General features: G+C 41.2%; 1 protein-coding gene across 1 annotated transcript in view; it reads right to left on the bottom strand.

The window, feature by feature from the left end:
- T265_04859 (hypothetical protein) overlaps positions 1 to 21,006 on the bottom strand; it is a gene marked incomplete at both ends in the record, with an annotated part of 50,390 nt that extends 29,384 nt beyond the window's left edge. Inside the window, 6 exons of the mRNA XM_009169713.1 lie at positions 3,447 to 3,657; positions 5,998 to 6,164; positions 6,458 to 7,234; positions 13,542 to 13,621; positions 17,739 to 17,859; positions 20,654 to 21,006. Coding sequence (XP_009167977.1) covers positions 3,447 to 3,657; positions 5,998 to 6,164; positions 6,458 to 7,234; positions 13,542 to 13,621; positions 17,739 to 17,789 — 1,286 coding nt within the window. The remainder of the gene's footprint in view (positions 1 to 3,446; positions 3,658 to 5,997; positions 6,165 to 6,457; positions 7,235 to 13,541; positions 13,622 to 17,738; positions 17,860 to 20,653) is intronic.
- Positions 21,007 to 22,803: the final 1,797 nt, after the last annotated feature.

The raw sequence follows: 22,803 nt of genomic DNA, 5'->3' as shown, positions 1-22,803 counted from the left end.
AAGTGGCAGTAGTTCAGCCCTCGTGCTTCCTTCGGGTAGTACGGCAGCTAGGCACCGAAAGTGTGTGCGCGCTAAGCGATGCGTTTTTTCATTTTTTACTATGGTTCATGGCAATGTGAAGAGATGTGGTACTACACAACAGAGATTTTTGTCAAATCAGTGAAGTTAATCTATCTTGAAAGGACGAGAAGCACCGTACAGTTGTTCTGTCCATGTTGGGAGCCATCAGCAGTGTAGATCACACAAAACCCATCTTCGAACCAGCAACCCTCTGACAGGTGATTAAGCACTTAACCGTTTTGCTGCCAGTGGCTGATGAGCAGTATGATTAGCTACCACTTAGGTCCTACTTTCAATATTAATGAAATCGGCAGATTTCTTAAAAATTCCTAACTAGATGCAAAGCTCTTGTGCGATTAGGGTGGTTTCTTGTTTCTGATAAACGGGCCAAGAGACAACTAGTACTGTTGCATCACTCTGCCTTGGACAGGCTGATCGGCGTTCAGACCTAGGTTTGAACGGTTGTGTTGTTGTTCTACGAACTCCATTAAACCGAAAAAATAAGATTGGAATGGCCTGACAAGAGAGTCTACACTTTTCTACACTCTTTTCTAATCAGTGCATTACTTGTAAAGAATACACGTGAAGACAGATTGGTCGCGGATATCTTGTTAAAAAGTATATAGAACTGAACAGTTTTCATTGGTACTCTGGGACCACGTGCCCTTCAGGCCTACTTTCCGTGTGACTCTCAAAAAACCAGTATGACAGTCCGTCTTCTTGGGACAGGTTTTGAGGATTTTCAGCTTATTTTACCTCGATCTGATCTTCATAAATCTTCTTTCTCTGTTACACAAAGAAGGTGACGACATTAGTCTTACTTTAGGTGATATACAACGAGGATTCCAGATAAAAAGTAGTTCTCTTGAGAAATAGCCTACCGATAACTGTGTCAATAAAATGAAATTTGTCCCGTGGTCAGTCTTATGACCAAAGCTTGAACGGAATCTAGCATATCATACATTAGGGAATGGGAACTAATACACAATAATGAGCAGGTCACTGTTGCACTGAGCATCATTGGTTAACTAGATTTGTTTGAGCTGTTCATGTTCTTGTTTCCTCATCCCTCAAAACAAGAAGCAGAAATACACTCGTTTGCATATCATTTTTGTTTTCACTAGGAACTCAACTGAATCTATCGTTTGTTATATTCTACAGCTGAATGTGCTGCACACAGACCGCCTCATGTTTCCATTGGCACGATATTCAAGATATCGCAGTATATTTTCAGAAAGTAAACTACCCACAAGGTTGCTGAAAGGCGCAGAACCCGGTTTCAGTTCAAGTAGAAAATAAGATTGATGAAAACTAGGGGACTGCACCTACCTGATGAGCCCAAGAAGGGCGAAACCGGTCGTGGGCTGTCGAAGTGTTTTCAGCAACCTTATGAGTAGTTTCCTTTGTGAGGATGTGAACTAATCTTCTGTTGACTCCGTTTTGTTCATACCTCTTTTGGGCTTGCAAAATTTTTGGCTTCTTCAGTATAGATTCCACAATAACGCAGCTTTTTTGTGTCTTTTATTTTCGACAAACCAACGATGTGTGCCCAAGATTCTCTTTTCAGCGAACACCCAATTGCCCGAGAAATTGACGCCCAGTCCGATGAACTTTGTTTCTCGTGCGGGATCATTGGGAATGGCCCAACACTGACTAATACTGACTAACAAAAACCCGTATTTTGGGAATTCTTATACGCATCGGGTTTCAAAAGACGTATCTCTTATCTACAACTCTCTTCTAACACTTGATGAATAACAGAACGAGCTTTTAGACAAGACAGTTGTACGCATTCTAACCGAAACTGGTCGACTGGACTAGGCCAACGACTTCTTGGATTTGGGCTAAGACAGCATTTGACCTGCATCCAGAAGCATACAGATTGGTGCCCCCAAAAGAAAGACGTTTTAACTTTTCTTATCAACAGTGGAACAAAACGTTTGATAGCAGATTACCAGTGAACTGGTCAAAACTTTTGCAAACCTCCGGTCATTTGTCTCTACTCGTATCAGGCCAAGGACAGGTCGGAAGCCTCATCAATAATGAGATTTTTCTAACTGAAGAAAAATTCGCAATACATCATGGAAACCAGTTTCCAAACTAAATCTATATCTAACAAGCTGATCTTCTCCCTTTTCTAGTTGACGGAAGCTATTCGTCCGCTTGAGAAGTTCATTGAGCAGAGGAAGATGGTAAGGTCCGCTTCCAGACCATGAATTTCACTGACTCTCTCTAACCTAAAACCATGCAGATGTCCAGCGGCACCGAGTCTATTCGGTTAACATAATCTTTAAAACAAAAGAAATGGATCAGTGACAAGTTCATCTGCTCACTTCTCTGCAGGCGTTGGAGCTGGTGCCATGAGGGTCAACTAAGCATGGCTTGCTTATATCAGTTCTGAAGTCGACAGTTTTTTACACCAGGCAGTTTCAGATGTTTTCTGCTGGAAACAGGACTGGTTAGGTATATGTACCGAAATCATTGCCCAGTGTCCTGTGTGTAAAGTAGTAATCCTTAAACTAATCCCTCCGCACCGTAGATTATAGAAGGTCTCTTCAGAAACGAAACGATTCATATCAAAAGTGGAATAGAATACCGTTTGGGGTGGTAGCCATGTGGGTATGGTATTGGCAGCTACTAATGTTGCTTTGAAAAGAGGCTCCATTAGGAAGCCATTAACTGTAACTTTGTCCCTGATGACATCTGAGTTACGCTATGGATTTTTTAACGAGTTACATTCCCATAAGCCGGATACGAAATTAGAAATAGATACGGTAAGGATATACATTGGCTGTTGTAGGTAGGTATCAACTGAGTATAACGGTAAAGGCAGACTTTAATTAACAGTTAGGTTGTCGCATAAGCGCGGGTCTAAGCTTAAAGTGCAACTGCACTGAAGTATGAAGCTCCTTTCAACGAAGTCTGAATAGCACGTGTATGACCACGATCCAGACTCAGTTCTACTCCAACAAGTAAACAGACAAACTAGAATTGAACTAAGAAACCCTGAATTTTAATTTCATTTTGAGAATGGACAAATTCTTGAGCCAGTAATGGGTAGCCATTGAAAAAAACTTGCAGGATACAAAGAATGTTCAGGGGTAGGTGATTTTCATCTACTTTACCGAGGGAAGATGTCAAAACTGAACAAAAAAAATGCAGCAAAACTATATTTATTCCAAATCTCATCAGGCTGCTCAAACTTCTTATCTAGATGAAGAGCTTTATTCTCTCAAGGCGAAACTTGTCGCGTAAACTGTTAACTGTGTTGCTAGATTGTATCCGAAACTATGAAGTTGGTAAATATTTTTCTGGGCAGGTGATCATCAAACGAAAGTTTATCATCAGTTTTGTTGCCTATTGTAACGAAGTTTTTCCAGACTTACCGTGTTCGTTCCTTCATATTGGGGTTTCGATAGACAAGATGTTGTAGGTAGGCTGAGGCGTTAATGACTACCTCAGGTTCTGGGGATTGCAATAATCGCACTACTTGAAGTATATCCATTTCCTGATGGTTAGTAGAAGGACCCGATTCAGGAGTATGGTACTGAGTACTGACAGAGTTTGATCGACAGGGTCGAATAGACTTCCACGGTTCTGTGAGGGATATAAGAGAAGGCAGACACCAGAGGTAAGATCTGATGTGGAAAATAACAGTGCTTATTGTGTCGGGTTTCGAGTATACACCACGGAAGTATTTCGCCTGGCTTATTGTGCGACGACCTCTCAGTTAGGACGTTCAAGCTGTATGCAGGACCTTTTCCTTTCCGCGGAGTCTTCCTAGAGTTTGTAGTACCTTTTGTCAATGTTAGGCCTCACCGCGTGACCGGAGGCCATGAGCTTAATTGTTTCTGATGAATTGCACTTCCAATATTGAAAAAGTTGAAGCATATTCATCTGTGTTCGAGACAAGCAGATCAACAAATCGAACTTCCATCATAGCTAGAGAAATGAACCATTGAATTTTCCCTTCTCTAGTAACAGAATGGTTCTATCTGCTCATACCAGTTTATCCCACTGGTTTTTCAATCGATTCAACTGCCTTCCGTGTTACTAGGTTGTCTTATCTATCCGTCTGTACAGTGATCATTACAGTACAGAAGAAGAAATTACTGTGGGATACATGTTGTTGTATCTACTGATGAACGCAAGTAGTACCGCTGAGAAGTAAAAAAATTCAAAGTTGCCCGGAAACACCTTAAAATGAACTAGTTTTGAATCCTGTTTGTTTACACCTAGTGATAGCAATGGGCAACTCCAAGGAATTAACAACATGTCGAAATACTTGTAACTGGGGTATTTTTAGTTGTTGTTGATCAAATGGTTGTTGATCCGTTTGCCGAGCTTAGCAGTTTACTTGCAAACGCTTCATCGACAAACGAGGAGATATAATCAGTGCGAAATCGCGCAGCCATTTGAGCAACGTTAGTCCCGCTGTGCCGGGCTTTCGGGCTTTGCTTTCATACGTTCTTCTAGAGAACTTAGCCGGCGGACTAATTTTCTTTAGAGGACTACGGTATCTCCTCTTCCTCTGAAAACTTACTGAGGTGCTACTTATAAACCCTCCAGATTTGAGCCTTATTTCGCCAACAGCCTCCGAGGTTCCACCTTTATCTTGGGCATATCGGTAGTTTTTCCTTCCCAACTGCGAATTTCGGCTTGGACATTCAGGAATATTATGTATGTGACCCATTTTCATGTAAGTAAAGTTTGAGGATTGTGATGATAGCCAAATTAATCTTTGAGTCAAAAATTAAGCCCTTATTTTCCCATTTTCCATCGAAAAGCTATATTCTTAACCTGCACAATGGTTGACAAAATAATCAGATGAAACGCGTACGGAATTTTGAGACTGATGCAGAAATTCTCAATTTACCCGGCAGGCTCCAAGTTGCCTCAAGAACAATGATTATAAAATCAAATGATTACGAGCAAGTTGGATAAGATTTTGGATATTACAAATGGCGTTCATCACGGATAACGCAACTAACCTCAATGCCTGAACGTAAAGCATCTCGTCCAGGCTTGAGCCACCTGACATTATCCCAGCTCTCGTGCCACCCTTCCGGGTGGCATGGCAGCCAGGCACCGAAAGAGTATTACAGCTAACCGGTTTAAATTTATGAAAGTTTGCAATCTTTGGATGCACGTACATGAGTAAAAATTTGACTCAATGGACATGAATGCTCCCTTAGTCTTTCAGTCACGAAACGCCGACAGCCACCCTTCGGGTGGCATGGCAGCCAGGCACCGAAAGAGTATTACAGCTAACCGGTTTAAATTTATGAAAGTTTGCAATCTTTGGATGCACGTACATGAGTAAAAATTTGACTCAATGGACATGAATGCTCCCTTAGTCTTTCAGTCACGAAACGCCGACAGGTAATTTGACCTGAACACTCTCCATTTCCATACAGACAGATTACTGTCACCGAAAGACCTAGGCAACCCATTTATCCATTAGACCGCAATGTCTCCTCCTTGGCTTCCCCAAGTGACACCACTTCTTTGTTATTTTGTGAGGAAATTGAGGTGATTTACTGAAACGTAAAGGACAACACCGGTACTCATTTTAGAGCCATCATTATTTCGCCCACTGATGTCATCCTGTAGTTCTCCGGCAGTATGCATCTCGATCTTATTCCTTTAGGTCGACATGGAATCCACAGACTCATCCATATTAGGGCATCCAGCTCAGTGGAAAATTCGTTCAATGCGCAAGTGTCCAGTAGTTCAGCCATTGCTCACTGGTAAGTCCACGTTGGATGTCAGCTAGAACATATTACTTTATATTATATCGCATTATATTATATTGTGCTTTATGATATTGTGCTGTATTATATTATATTGTGGTATGTTATATTCCATTACATGATTTTGTATTGCATAATGTTGTGTCATAGTACATCAACAACAATGGTGGTAAAGACAACCTACTAGCCTGTTCCACGTTTGTAGGCTTGCGCTGAGGCATTGGAGTCTGGATTCGATGTTTCTGAATGCAGCTATCTTCATGATTGCTGCATTTTATTCCACGCGATGTCCTAGAAACCTCTGAATAGGTGTCGTTCGTTTCTACTACTGATTCCGAGAGATTTGAAAACCTGAAATGTCAATGAAATGGATGATAATTGCACGAAAAGCAACATCCTTTCATGTAGCAATCGATTTTCATACCATGCAGGAATCCCAACCGAGCTGTGCGAAACTGGGCTTTCTCCTTTTATTCAAGTCACGTGCATCTTTACCACACAGGTTCTGCGGAGAGTCGTATTGTAACTGTGCTTCATTCACCACATGCATGCGTAATAAACAAGACTGAGAAACCAACATGCGGGTATTTCACGTTACATGCAGGACCCACATTGCAGTCAAATGTTTGTAAGTTTGAGCTCACTTTTTGTTCGCCTGGCTCAAACCAGTTTTGTAGTTCATTTCTTGATTATTGAGCGGTGGCATGTTTCTTTTCAGTCTTTCGAGCGTAGCGGTCGATCCGTTGCGACGCGGCGTCATATCGAAACAGTCTCCTATGAATGTCTTGTCCACACGTCCCTTGATCTCTGAGGTGAGATACCTTGGTGTCAATGAGGCTTCAGTTTGTGTAATCAAACTCTTGGTCATCCTTTCGTTTCCACATTGTACTTCTCCACTATGTACATGAATATCGATCACCAAGTTATATGTATCATCTCCAAGAGTTCCGGTAGCCTCCTTGGAAATCGAAGAGGATGACAATGTGTTTCTTTCCAAACCAGAGTCACCCGGAATAATATCTTTGTTCAGTTGATACTGTCCAAACGATGGCATGGCTGCCGGGACACTGCGCTGGCGAATGTGAACCGGACCAGGTATGTCTGAAGACAATGGAGAACTTGAGGCTATAGAGGATTCAGCGCTGTGCTTTCGGTCATGCCTCCACAGCAAACGTATTTGTGGCGACGAACAGTCTATCATCACCGGTGACTCACGCGTCCTCGAAACAGTGTCATATTTATGCTCCCCATCCCACACAGGCGTAACACGTTCCGAAGCGGTGTTCGGAACAGATGGTTTATGGTTACCGTGTGATGATGAAACAGATGGTTTATGGTTACCGTGTGATGATGGGGGTGTGGACGGGGTGAAACGTTCCGGAGGATAGTAGCGAAACATAGTGCTGTCCGAGTTCATTGATCTGTCGCACACATGTGGAAATAAGGCAAAACCTGTGTGACCTTGAAAAACATGTCGCATTGAACTAGAAGGACATCACTTAGGCAGCCTCTGTGATCACTTAAGAGGGTCCAACACTGCAAAAGTCATGTCCACGTTTGAAGCTTATCCGGTAACTTCTCATATTGACTGGCAAATCAGTGATCAGTACTCAGCTTGACAACCTATCTGTGCTCAGAATTTCAGCTGTACTGTTATATATCGTGAACCAAGATGGGGAAGCTGTGGTAAACAGCCTTTGGATTTGATCCTCAAGCAATGACAAAACAGATATACCAAGGTAGCTATTATGCAGAATGCATGATACACCTACTGGATAGCTTCAGATCTATGGAAACAGCTATGACTGCCGCCAGTCGCCTGTTGAAACTTGGAACGAACAGATGCGGGTAAAGTTATTCATCGGCTTGTTGAAGGCAAAATAACGTGAACCCTCTTTTGCAAACTGATTTCACTAGCTCACGAGGAAGCTTAATTCACATCAGAATGGAGTCCGCTAGTATTGGTCTGATCAATCCTGACTAGTAAAGTGGAACAAGGTAGACAGGATGACTAGAGTGATCAGTGCATGCTGCAGTTACAGAAGAACCCGGTCGTTAATTGGTTAATTTGCATATCAATGGTCTAGCGTTGCAAATTAAAGTGATTGCGCTTTCAGAAGGTGGTCTTAGCGATGTTTGTTGGCAGGAAATCCCTTGGTCGTGCAATCACCGGTCACATAAATGCAATCTGAATCAAGCAACTGATTATGCGGTCGGATTTTTAAAAAAAGCAGCATAACACGGTGTTTTTGTTCTGGTTTTGTGGGTAGACGTATATTTATCGATTGAACACATAGCTTCTTTCTCCATCACCACAGCAAGTGAAAAGCTAGAAATACATTTATAACGAAGACATGTGCACAAACGTCAGGTTTCAGGAGTGGGCTTGTACGAAATCGTTGTTCTGTGATGCCAAACGATTAGTCCATGCTCCATGCGTGATCGTCAAAAATGTGTATCTCAATTTCCCCAATAGTGGATTCCCGCAGATTAGGAGATCTGCTATGAGATCTGCTATGTCCTTCAGTGGACACTGATGAACATAGTGGCAACATTATTTACTTGTAGGACCGAACTGCCTTTGCGACGCTGGGTTACACTGCTCTCAGTATAAATCACTAGTTCTCGTTATTTTGGTCTTTATATCCTGGAATGTTCGAACAACACCGAGAAAAGGACAAATCAACGGGGATGGAGTTCCTCTTCTGTTCCTCATCGGGTGTACTTTACACCAAATAATGGCTGACGGCCGCCTGTCTAAGGAAATGCTATCTGTTCTGGAACAAACATCCATATGGACAGTGTCGAAGGGAAATTTATTGACGGCCGCTGTCTAAGGAAATGCTATCTGTTCTGGAACAAACATCCATATGGACAGTGTCGAAGGGAAATTTATATTGAAAATATTAGACGATTTGGACTTCTTGGTCTTCCACAAGGACTCCAAAAAGAAGTAGCTTAATAGCCCCGAACGGTTGTCTTTACATTCACATTGTCTCAGTAGTTAGTCTACTCCTCCAGGTTTCTGCTTAGCAAGGTAGGCCGATCAAACTTGGAAACCTCAGATTTGTCGTATCATATCCAATGGCAACTTCGGACTGAAACGTGTTTTGTATCCATTAAGGTTTCCAGACCGTTCACTTGTGCGAAAAAACTCCTTAAGGTTATCTTGGCCAATTCAATGACTTTCTGCTCATTGGGATGATGGTATAAATTAATGTTCTCGGACTTGAGTGAGGAAGACATCCCGTAATGTAGGGATCCAGGATGAAACTCCTGAAACGTTTAAATTAACGCTTGATGAATTATATCCCGTGAGCTATAATCTGGTATATGCCGGTTTGATTGGGTTCAGTGTATGTTATCCGGACTTTACAGTACAAGGAGCACCAACGGCTGTTACCTCAGACTAGACATGGAGACTTAACTTTGACGTCAATTCCCATTTCAAATGTTATATATTTGCCGAATGGTAATATGTATAACCATCTGCCCTCCTTGAACAGTGATTTCTACTGAAAGGCAACCGCTCAGTGGAGACCACTGTTGGTTGCAAAAAATTGTTTCAGCAGTTATGAACCATCCAGAAGGACCCAGTTTTTATCGGTTCTTTGAGGTGGCCTGCTCATGGATGTGCAGTATGTAAATGTACCAAACCCGGTAGAGTGCAAACTTTTACTCCGGAGAATAGAGATCACATTTCAGAAGTATCCGACTACCTTAAATAGGAAGTTAATTTTTGCAAGCTGTATGAGTGTATTGAACACTGCGGTTTAATTAGCGTGCGTAATTTTCTTTTTGAGCAATTTATTTAAAAACAGGATCACTCTTCAGCACATAAAAGGACTTCAGCAAAATGTTCCTTTATGACGAAGTCCCGCAACGTGCCTCGTTACAAAGTACATGCCTTCCGGTTTGGTCTGGTCTGTTTGTAGCCTGGTAAGATATTGTTGCACAAAAGACGAAGGATGTTCTATTATCGTCATCATTTTGAAGTTCATCAAAGTTGTACAACACAACGTAATATGAAATTACGGTCTGGGTTCCCATCTCCCCAACAGTCTGTCAGTAATTTTAAAGTAAAGTGTAGAAGTTCACTGCTCAAAGTATGCAGTAAGGCCTCTCAATAAAGCACACTTAACATTTAAGATCAGTTTCAAGTTTCACGTTGGCTTGAGGTTCTGTGCTTCTCAACAATTAGAGGCGCTAAAACAAGCCATTAAGTGCAGTCCTACAGGGTTATGAGGACAGCTCCCTAAGGAATACTGTGTTGCTCCGTGCTATACCCTATTACCCAACATCAGCTCACTCGTCGTTTCGGTGGGTAAACTTGGAGACTTAAGTCAGCCTTCCGAATTTCTGATGTGGCAGGCGAAATATGGGTACGAATGACTAACCAAGCTTTAAGACGATCCACTTTGTCACACATGTTTCAACGGCGGTACTTGGCATTGTAACCAGTCATTGCCGTTTACCACCAACGAAGATATTCACATGTGTGTACGTGTCTGTGCTCTTTTACAAGTGGAGTGAACGTGCAAGTTTTTGTCTCGGGTTCACGCGCGGAGACAGCTGCACATTTTCCATATTAGCCTTTACGGCTCGCTTACTGGGTTACCCGCAAGTGGATGAAAGCAGTCGATGCGCAGTCATTCCTTTAGGTAGGTCATAGCGATTGTGTTGTCTGTATGTACGTCACTGTGTAAGTCACAGAAGATGGAACCCGGGAAGAAAAAAGACAAGGATAAAGACAAGTGTTTGGTTGACGAAAGATACTGCAAAACAGCCGCTACTCATTACATTGCTGACCTTTAGGAAGGAAGTGTTCATCGGCTTATAAATGTGATTGTGGTATGTTTAGATAAACGAGAAAACTCGCATACACGGAACTATGTATCTACACCAGAAATAATGGGTTTTCCTCTCAGATGTATGCAGAAAGCCGCAAATTTAGTAAACGAAGAAGAAAACATCAATTTAGTATTTTTATCCTTATGGGCAATCGCTTAATCGCTTGTTTGTTAAAATGTCCCAAAACACTCAAGTTACTTCCTCTTTAGGAAGAAGTGTTCATCGGCTTATAAATGTGATTGTGGTATGTTTAGATAAACGAGAAAACTCGCATACACGGAACTATGTATCTACACCAGAAATAATGGGTTTTCCTCTCAGATGTATGCAGAAAGCCGCAAATTTAGTAAACGAAGAAGAAAACATCAATTTAGTATTTTTATCCTTATGGGCAATCGCTTAATCGCTTGTTTGTTAAAATGTCCCAAAACACTCAAGTTACTTCCTAGCAATATTTAAAACATGTCTTCCAACTCAATTCTGTTGCGTTTAGTTTCTTTTCAAATCTAAACTGTCATGCGACAGCCTTGTTCGAGTGTTTGTTTTCCGCCAAACGTTTTGAAGATGTCCAGATAACCCGTAACTTACCACTTAACTTCCAGCCGCCAACTGTTGATCTGAAGTCATTTGTGGATATAAAGTACGTCAGCCAACCTCATCAGTGAGCGATAACAGAAGCGAGCCAAACTTGAAGCGGAAGCATGGGAATCACTGTGTGAGTAGCGCTCATAAACCACGGCAATTTGATAATGCGCACGTAATCGAACTTTACTCCCAGACTTGCTTATGTTTGGAAGTTCTTCATTAGTTAGACGAGATCTGAATTCCACTGGCCCTCTGGTCGTCCCATGAAACCTGTTCCAGCTCCACTCAGGCGAAAACAGCCATTTCCCTTACGTTTATCGTTGCTGGCCTAGCGTGGTTTAGGATTAGGGCAGGCGGGTGAACCCATGGAAATACATGCCATCAAGCAGTGACCATTTGCTCACACATAAGCGCCATATGCTGTTATTTGAAATAAACATATTGGGAAACATGCTTACCAGACACTTCAAGTCAGTCAGGCATGTATGAAAGGATACAAAGATCAACGAAGCTGCTTGTCCCACCGGCACATTTCGACCTACGGAATGGGGAGCTTTTTTCGCCGTGAACGACTGTGTGGGCTCACATCATACATTGCAAACTTCACACATCATCGTTTCGACAAAACGAAACCATGCCTTGGGCCTAACGGTTTGCCTCAAACAAATGTGAATACGATATGGCCCATTCTTCCGGACTACCGTAAACAAACCACGAGACGGCAGCACACATGCATTACCATATTCAAATGTATGTATGCCCAGAGAGATTCAGTCAAATACAGTTGACCTCAACACCGGACGCACGTGCTAATCCTAATTAATTCGTTTCACACAGTGCGGCAAAAACTGGGACGAAAGATTTTTCGGGTGGGCTGGTGGAATTGTCCAGAACCGGAGGCTGAAGAACGGTAGATAATCAGGACCAGTAAAAGGCAAAGTTGGTTTTATGACCTGTGTGCTGTAATTAAATGTCCCGAACGTACTTTTCTGTGTTTCACCCTTTAAGTCAGTTGTAACGTACAGAAAATCAACTTGCGACCGAAGTAGTAATCGCTTCCAGTTAACTTCAAGCTCAATTTAGAGCCGATCTCAGTCTGTGACAGAAATGGATTACCCTTTGCTTGTCTTAATTACGGATAGGTTCTACCGACCCCTCGGCTGCACAAACCTTCTGGTTAAAACGGAAATTGTGACTGTCTATCAACACCACCTAATCACGTGACATATTTCGAGCATTTTGATTATCCGCACTAAATTAACCCATGCCGTACGCGTAATGTCCTCTGAATATTTGAATGATTCTCCCATTTGATATCACACAACACTGATGGGATGTACAGAAATATTCGCTCATTCCCGGCGTGTCTTCAGTATCCTGATTCGCTAAAACAGATTAGTTAAATGAGTGCTGCACAGCGACTTTATCCGTCAAGTCGCCTGTGTTTTAAAATCAATTCACTATTGTCTTTCCTTTCTAGAACCGAAAATTGTTCATTGTTGCTGTAAGCCTAAACAGCAACGACAAAATAGATTTAAAAGTCTTCTGCAGGATAACTACCAATTTTTCATGAAAGTTACATAACTGTGCACAGCACATAAACATTATCAAACGCAAGAATGCCCCATCAGCAGTAGATTCGTCTGGAATTCCAAATTCATGTGCCAACTACACTTTTTTGCTTTCCGTTGCGTTTTTGTTTACCTTAATCGCCAACCGAAACCGAATACCGTTGCACACAATCAAAGGCATTAACCGTCCCAATCAATGAGTGTGTTTCATGAGGTGACAATGGTTTCTTTGTACAGCGAGGATGGTATTCGTTCGCAGTACAAGATAGTAGGTCACCTGTCATCTCTGTGACAAATGAGTCACTCTATCTCGTCGGAATATGATATGATGCTGGGTTTTTCTGTTGTTGGTTACATGTGGCATGCCACGAATTACATTCTCGGCAGTATTGGGGATGCTGGGAAGAAAAGATTCATCATGTTTGGGGAGACCACCTTAAGAGTTGCTTTCATACTTGGCCCCGAACTTCTCTCCCCAAATGCTCGGTGACCGCATTTTTTATCTCTATTCCTTTAAGAAAATATCCTAACACATGGTCTGACTTTCATCCGATGTTATGGTATTCACTTGCGTTCTGGAGGTAAACATCTAACGATCTTTTATCCAAGCAGCCGCGCAACAAAACATCCTAGCACATTCGGCGTATTTGACTGCAAAAAGAATATTGTTTGCTGTAACAGAACTGACACCTGTCGCCAGCAGAAGAACAGATAAACTTACGTTGATTGTACCAGCTGGTCGTCACCTTTCGTACAAACTGAAGTCAGCCGCTTATTTTCGATTCGGTCATAGATATCATACTGAAAACAAATGAAAGGAACCCGGGGTTGAAACTAAGGAGGTTCTTGTTGAGAGACAGTTTTAAGTTGACATTTTTTTTCTGTGATGAAAAATCGACATTGCTAGCTTACTGTTCCAGAAGGAACGGCTCACAAAAGTTGGCCGTTAGCACTGTTGAACCCGCTGCCTTGCTTGGCTTACGTTTTCAGATACAGGTCACCTTCTACGGACATCACTGGTGAGTCCTCGAGAGTGTAATTAGAAAAGGTGGTTCAGAGAACTGCCTTTCAATTTCTGTGCATATGCACAAAATGGGAATCACAGTTGCTACTGCTTTCCGTCACAAAGTTGGATACATTGGTGATCGCTCGTGTAACTCCACAACTCAAGAAACAAACATTTTGCGATAGATTCAGATCCCCGTCCATCAAATGTAGACTACTAACGCACCACAGTAGGGTTGAAAAATGCTCCAATTGCTTACAAAGTTTGGTGTCTAAAGTGGTGGCTTTGCACGATGAAACTAGATAGTAGATACCCCGTGCAAGTCTCCTGTCCTGGTATAAGTTTTGACCAGGACCTAAGGAAACGAACGCAACAGACTTTTATATAGTTTCTTTACTGTTGTAATTGTAGTGTGCTCTGAAACAGTATATCCTGGAACTGATTTTATAATAACATTAAAATGCACAACTACTGGAGTAAACATTTACTGAAAGAATGTCGGCCAAATACATATTTTCTGAAACTGTAATGATCACATTAGCTTTTCTCGTTCCAATTACATCACGGCTCAAATTATGCGTCACGTAACATTTGTAATAAAAACATGCGGCTGTAGCAGAAACTAAAAACAGTTACTGATCACTTTGTACTTCCGTCGCAAAGGCCCACTATGCTTAGATTCATCCCGCTCTAACTAATCTGAAATAGTTCATTCAACACCTGCAACATTTTTCTGTGGATAAGTTTAAACTCAATCTAAAGTTACTAATCAGCTGCTTGAATCTCCAGCAGTGTAACAGACTCCATCCAGGCCACTGTGTCTTGGCACTTGTTCAAACCAGAGTTTTTAAATTGACAACACTTCCTTCAAAGCAGCTGTTTACTATAATTTCATCCTTATTACTTCAATATACGTCGATATTCGTCACTGAAAATGGCGTTTATTCATAAGCTTCGCTAACGTTTCGTCTCTTCATAGCATGAAAAATTCAGCATCGTTTTGTATCCAAAAACGGCTACTTGGTCACATGCTCTAGAGTGAGTTAAGATTCGCATTAGATTTCATGACAATTTAGCAAACATGCATGTGGGAGAAAAGCAATAATCTTGTGGATCAAAGTGTGAAGGGTTTGTTACCTCGATCTTCACAGAGAAGCGAGAATCAATGTTTTCGGTGTTCTGGTTTATGCATTGACCGTAATATCCCAACTTGATACAACCCGACGATATTTATCGATCACACATGGAAATTCTACACACAATTCCAGATCTTAAGGGAACATCCTTCGTGACTTCGACTGCTATGACGCTTTTCTTTTTTTCACACCATACCAGCAAAAAACCAAGACACCAGTATTAGATACAGCAGATCCTTCTTCTAAAGACAACACACTACTCATAGGGTTGCGGAAAACGCTTCGAATGTCCCCGACCGGTTCTGCACAGGGCTCATCAGGTAAGCACCGTCCTCTAGTTCCTTTCAAGTCTACTTGGTCTACTTGAATCCAAATTGAACAGATTTCGACAAATACTGCCCTACACCTGGCAACTTAAAATTAGGACCTTCTGCTGATTTGACTGTCAAATTCATGCGCCTTCCTGTCGGTCTCATGCTTGTGTGTCTCAAATTCAGAAATATTTTGAGCACTCATGTTATGACTCTTAAATGGGAAATTAAATGAAGACCTTATATTCGAAATGCTTTGGACGCTATTAATCAGAGTATACGCAGTCAAGTGATCGCAAAGGGCAACCAGACCCATGGCCAATTTTATTGTGCGTGCTAAAACGAGTGAAATCTCTCAAAAAAAATCGTCCCTATAATAATTCGTCGTGGAAGCTCCTCAGGGAATATTTATTCTGTAAACATCTTTACTGACTAACTGCTCATCGTTCCGACCTGTGATTGCCAACATCTCCAAAAACTGCTTGAGTTTGGTCAGTACATCTTGACGAGTGGTCACTCAGGATGAAATTCCTCCTTACTACGTAACTGCTTATTGATAAACAGGAACGGAAACCATCCGCTTGCACAACCCAAGATTGAGCATAATCTAGTGCTGTGAAATTAGCTGACGGACTTCCACTATGAGTTGCTGTGTGAATGGTTTCGTCAAGTTGTTCATCCGGATTAGAAATACTCGGGCCACCTTTTGAAAAAGCGTTTGTCTTCATCGACCCTAGTTTCATTGCACACCAATCACCGCTGTTAGAAGCGATTTTATACACAACACCATAATGTGCACCCTACCAAAAAACTTTGGGTTTAAATAAATATCCAAGTAATGAGGTTAGGAATTAATCATAATTGTCTGAGGAGAGATGTCTGGGTGAACCTTCTCACCCAAATGAATGTTTTTAATTGACCCTTGAAGATACTTTACTTGGTCAGCTTGTATTTGATACAGAAAATATAATCTCAGTCCGAAACAAAACATTCTCGTATTTTGGATTGTTCACTCACACTGCGAACTTAGAAATCCAGAACACCCTGCTGTCTCAACTGAGGCGCATTATCCAACTAATAAAAAACGGAGTGACCTGCAGAAAAGTCTTCTGGCGCCCAGTCATCCTTTTCTTTGCAACATTGATTGAAGCACGTTTGATTGACCTCGTCCACAACCACACACGATTCACGGGCGAACTCCATATTTTAGGCTGGGATATTTTGCTGCTATCTACATCCAGCAACCCAAACAATTGCTCAACCCAAACAAGAGCTCTATTGCCTGCATTCACACATTCATGACGTCATCAACATTACCAGCATACGCGGTTGCCTGACCTTGCCCGCTGTTTTCACATATGATATGCAACGCTTTTAATCTGAGTCTAAATGTTTTCGAATTAAGTATTTACTGGTCACGCCGTGGGAAGAGAGAATAGACGAAGCGCACAGCAAGACCCTAACTCCAGAGAATGTAGAAGTACGACCTCCGTAACTGCACCGTTGGTATGCCTTTGGTGAACCTATTTGACAATCAAATTACGATGAAACTGGAATTAATGCAATGTAGCCAAGCCATTTAGTTTACTTTTATGTACATACCGGTCCACATACTGTCTGTTTTTAATGCTTAACGAATATCGAGATCATGTACACTTTTATGGTTTTTATGCATAACGTGATGCGCTTTCCAATTCGTTGGACCGTATTAACTTAGCCTTAGAATCATCAGAATTACGTAACGATAAGTGCTTAGTCATTTCTAGCTTATATTGAATTTCTGATCCAGACTTTTACGCGTTTTGTTGAAAATTAGTTCAAGGAATAACTTGTTTCAAGGCAAACGTCGTGCATCGCGTCCATTTGCACCTCACATAGAAAATTACTAGATCTCCTGTAATATCGGACCTTAAAATTGTAATAGTTGTAACCGGTCCAATAAATACAATAGAAAATTTTTTAATTCGATAGTGATGACATCATTCATGCTGGAACTGGAGACAAGCCTGGTCGCAATAAGTAATATCTGGCCAATGCGTTTTAGGTTGCGCACAATTAGGGATATCGTATCCTCAGAGGCATTCTGTGTATATAACTAATCAGACAATCATTCTGACCATTCCCCAGGAGCCAGGTGATCGTTTGAATTAGTTAACAGCTGAAAAGCCAGCTGCGCACACTGGTGGCAGGCGCCCAGTCGGAAGTAAAACAAAGGTGTTTCATTTTAAAACCTACCTGGTTTACTTCAGTAAGAATGAAGGCGCCTGTGCGGCTGAGCTTTTGGGAAATTAGGCTACATATTCACAGTTGCAATAGAAACCCAAGTGAATACATGAAGTCATTCTTTTCGAAAGTGTCCCGTGAAAACGACCTTTGGTTGGTTAATGTGCCCTAACACATCATGGACATCCTCTCATGTTAATGTACTTTATACTTCTTTGTTAACAGAGTTAAAATTTACCCACCTGTGATGGCAGTCTCAAATGTTCTCCGATCGAATTCCATTCTTCGTCCATTTTGAGCCTTTCAAAAGCATTATTTTTTCTTACGGAATAGGAGAGAGAATCTGCTTTTAAACAGGGGATCCTTGAAATCCAGTGTTTTCGGAAAAGTTGGTCAAAGACTACTCACAGTCTGCTAGTGTAATGCTAAAATTTTGGAAAACACAGCATCCAGAAATACAAAACCATATACAAACTTTCTGTTTAGCAATTTTGTTATCCCCAAAATTGGCTTACAGATAACAAAGAGAATACTTGCTAATCATCTGAAAGTTGGATGTACTTTTGTAAAAACATGCATACTAGGTTAAGCAGCGAAAGGTCGCAATAAAGAACCTACCAAATCACCTTACATAACACTACCCAGACTCTTAGATGAACGATAGCACGTATTGTATGAAATGCCTAACCCAAATGTCACTACATTATTGGTTTTAGTTTCATGCTAGAAGTGGGCCGGTGTCTTCAACTAACTAAAGTTGGTGTGTAAACGCAACGCCCTGTATTTATCCTCACTCGTCAACCCCTGGTCTTTATTTCTGTTTACTTCTGTCATGGAACAATCACTTGATGAACTTTGCTACCACTTAGTTTCTCACAGTTTATCCCTTCTTTGGGCTGTTGAAGTTTGCTGGCCCTCCATAAACTTGCAATACTCCGTCCATCTAGGGCTACCCTGAGGGCTTAAAGCATAAGCTGTCTAAAGAAGTGCATGGAACCTTATACTATCCTGATGGATCAACTTTGCTTCCACTCTACTCATAGTATGCTTTTTCTCCGGGAGATTAATGAGTTAACAGTACAAGATACTAAGTGACCACAGTAGATCAGCTACCATACATATATTTAGAAGCACCCAAGACATTCGTCGTGAACGTTTCTGGATCATTTCAGCCACAGCAATACTCCTAATAATGAACAACCCGGAGATCCGCATCGACCCAACCCACAAAATGTTCACAGTGAAGTTACTGTGAGGTGTAATCTAAGTTGTACAGCTGTTCCCTGTTATTGGTGGCCCTAATACTGAATTTCTATAACATCACACAGTATTTCGTGGAAGGAATTAATAATCTCAGGTGTCTGTCTTGTAGTGCGTTTCACAAAATTCCAAGCGAATGCTTCGGATTTGGTTTTCTCAGTTCATCTTCCATCTGCCGGTTTATAGTATTAGTCGCATATACTTACCCGAGGACTTAAGAACAAATCGTGTAGTCACTATGATCCATAGAGTGCAGTGGCTTCCTGTAAAGATTCAGATATTTCTTATACCTTCAATTTAAGGGGCACGTGCGCTATTGTTGCCAAGAAAACGTCACATAAGCAAACAAAATCCACTAGAAGGTTATGCCGGGGTCCGGTATGTTGTTTGTTTACGAACTTCCACTCCAGAAAAATGTGGTACAAGGGCAGCAGTTCCCTTAAAGGTTAGGTTCTTATAAGATCGAGTGAAAGAGATCCTCTGTTGGTTCTACACTGTAGAGCTTTGTACTATGTGTTGGTTTTGATAAAAGCATCTTATTGGGAATGTTGGTTTACATATCGTGCTTTGGTAATCAATGCGCGCTGATATAAAAGAAAAGGTTACTGAAAAACCTACCATGTACGGCAAAAACGATATCATCTTTTGATGTTGCTGGTGATAGTCCAGTGATTAGGGCACAAGCTTACTTACAAAACACTGGCTCTGTCTCTGTGCCTGGGCAGTGTGGCAGCACTTCAGCCATCGTGCTTCCTTTGGGTGGCGTAGCAGCAAAGAACTCGAAAAGGTGTTGCAACTGAACGATTAGTGGATATCAGTGTGATTATCGCTTGATGTCTTAGCGGTAAACCTATGAAGCTGTTTAACCTTGTACGCTTTTGAATTGTTTTCCATATCCAGCTGGTAACCTTTATAGGTGAAAACATTTCCAAAATCGGAAGCATAATTTCTTTGAAATGTTCCGTTATCCTTCTACTTAAGTTTCCTGTATGTGGCACCTTACCGTCTGCGGAAGTGGTGGTCAATCTTTCTGAAAGTGATGTACAGAGCGTTCATGTCTCCTTTTTGATATTTTATGCTCCGTATTTTCAAAACCGTATAAAACATAACTTGCTGTTTGAATCACCCCATGTTGAAACCAAGAAATAGGTAAATGCGGACGGGTCCAATGATAAAAATGTAGTTGCGTAATGTACATTATATATGATTGACCATGTACAGTCATTAAGCTGTGTAGCACTTGTAAACTGCTCTTTTTCATGCTCAGTATCATATTTTTTCTCATCATTATCAGTCACATCGCTGTACAAATGTTTGTTTTACTAAAATACAGCCGCTACCGCCCGCTTGTTGGCTCCAACGTGACTTTGAGACTTTTGCTAAGTGACTGTTGTTGTGACCGCCGGTTGGCTATATTTGACCGCTGCTAACACTAAACGTGAACAAACATTTTAGCTACAAACACTGGACTAGTATATTCGCACTTGTGGATTAATGTTACAATCACCGGAGATCTGGAATACCAGGAAGATAGAACTATTCTTGGTGTGGTGGTTTAACGGAATACGGAACTACGGAATCTCCCATTTTGAACTGTGAGTCATGATTCACTTGTATTTTTCTCCTTGAGACTTTGTATCTGGCTTACATTAGTAATTTGCTCTCTTCACTAGAGACTCCATAGGGCCGTTAACCACTACAACTGCATGATACTATCTGTGTATTAGTTGACTGAATATACCGATCTGTGTACCAATTTGTTCTACTTCTGTAGCGAATAAACAGTTTACTCGGAGTGCCTTATTGTATTTGTCCTTGACTGAATTCTTCTAACTTAGCCAGTTCACATTATGCATATACTTTGTTCCTTCTACCGAGTGACTCCTACGGTTGATACTATAAATTGGTGTAGCCATGCATGCACTTACCAATGAATTCAAGAGGCAGGTCTCTACCAGCCTCAACTTGAAGCTTTGTTTGTCCAATGGGTTTATTGGTCAAACTATCAATGTCATCTTCAACCATATTTGTGAAAAACAAAAACATGTGTCCCAGAGCATTGAATCCAGAAAGGACATCAAAAGTCGCCAAGTCAATATCTTTGACATCTTTGTCATCCTGGTTGGTTATTCTTTCAAGGCGCTTCAGAGAGAGCAGTTTGTGTGTAGCACAAAAAGGATACTGCTGGTCAAGATACAACTTAAAATATACAAGCGTGGTATTTTCGAACGGTGAGTCTTGTGCTTGTTCCTGAGGCCATTAAAGCTCCGCACTCGTCTGTATAAAAACAAATAGCGTATCATCACGTTTTCTCCGACAGTTTTTTTAAAGACATGCTTTCCTTATTGCACAGATAGTGTATGAAAGAAAATCAAGCAGTTTAGCTCCGTCAGATTAAAAGTTGTGCGATGTTTGTTTGCGTCGAATCAACCCACTTTACATCTGGGCTCTGGCAGGCGTCTTGCGGAGGCCATTCTGATAGATAAGATCACGCTGTCAGCTATTGACGGGCCATTCAGTATTTTAAGGTCTCTGTACACTTCGCCACTAATTTTATTACACAATTGCTCGTGGTTTGCGCGTTGTTCACATCAATAGCGGTCACACAATCAAATCTACTACTTGGTTTGCTTAAACTTGAGCCATCTTTTCAATTGATTTTATTACCTCTTAGGCATAACATATTTTACGCTCTAACTTATCTGCTAGACGGGATCTCTAATACAAGGTTATATGCTGAACTAATTCTTCTGCGGTTCGTGTTTTGTATGCTGGGTTTCATGCCGTGCAGTCAGCTACGTCCATGTGGGTTTGTGGGCACTAGAACTCGTCTGAACCCGTTTTTATCTGGTCCAAAGAAGTGCTTTGGTTGATAATGAAGCATAAAAAGTTTGAATGGTGCAGCACAGGCCTCCCTATACTTAGATTCCTCAAATACTAATCAAGTGACAGGGGCTAAAGTGTTATATGTTGTTGCATAGTACACAGTCGCCAGTTCTACGTGTGGCATCCAAGCATCCCGCACATCAATTAGCAGACATGAGGTTTTGATAGGCTCATTTTATCTACTCTGAACATTAGCTGTAATTTAGCTGTCATTATACTGAGACTCTGACCGACAAAATCAAGCTTACGAAATTCTGGATCAAGATGTATCAGTTTTATGGGTACCTACTTGCAGAGACCCCAAACGCAGATAATGGATAGCATTTTACTTGGTTATATCAAGATACATCACACTCCATCAGCCGGTTTGAGCACCTTTAAGAATGTGAACGAGCTGTTTCTCAATTTAACTCCAGTTGTGACGGATACAGTGCAAAGCTCTCTCGCAGTTGAAAAGTCTCATAGAAAGGCAACCCAAATGTTACATAGCTGTTTCCTAAAGTAACCTGCATAAAGTGAAATTTTTTTACGGCGGATACTTAAAAAAATGCAAGGATGCCAGTCCTGTGTGAGGGCCTTCGGCGGAAACCTGGATAGATTGTTTTGTTATACTTTCTGACGTACTCTAAGTCAGTGACGAAAGTCAGTTCCAGTATATATTAGTTAATCTTCCGCGTTTTCTGGATTCTTTGTTGAACTCTACGTTCCTTCACAAAAAACAACACAGAAGATCTTGGCTTGCTCCTGATATCAAGATAACCAGTTAATATGTCGGTTTCTTTATCATATCCAAGAGATCTCGCATGCTAAGTAAGCTAACTCTCGCTTCATCATCTTCATGAGCAGTTTATGCATTGCACTTTTTTATAAATCCCAAGTGCATGGATTGTATCTTAACTTACAACTAAGAGTGGTATCTTTCTAGTAGACTAGTACATCATTTTTTAAAATCGAAATGGTTGCCTCCTTGTATTAGGCACAGATTAAAGTACCCATACCCCTGATTTCCTCGTGTTAATTAGATTGCTCTTAATAAATAAATCCCGAATGTTTCAGTTTTATACAAAACCTCAATGTACATACAATGGCTCTAAACTAGGGAAAGTTAGTGTGCGATTCGTTTAACGAGGTCTAGTTACGTATATCAACACCAGATAGGTA

Source organism: Opisthorchis viverrini (assembly GCF_000715545.1).
Source record: "Opisthorchis viverrini unplaced genomic scaffold opera_v5_84, whole genome shotgun sequence".
NCBI classification, from domain to species: Eukaryota; Metazoa; Platyhelminthes; class Trematoda; order Opisthorchiida; family Opisthorchiidae; genus Opisthorchis; species Opisthorchis viverrini.
The sequence above is the reverse complement of the archived record's forward strand: the minus strand, read 5'-3'. Positions and strand labels throughout refer to the sequence as shown.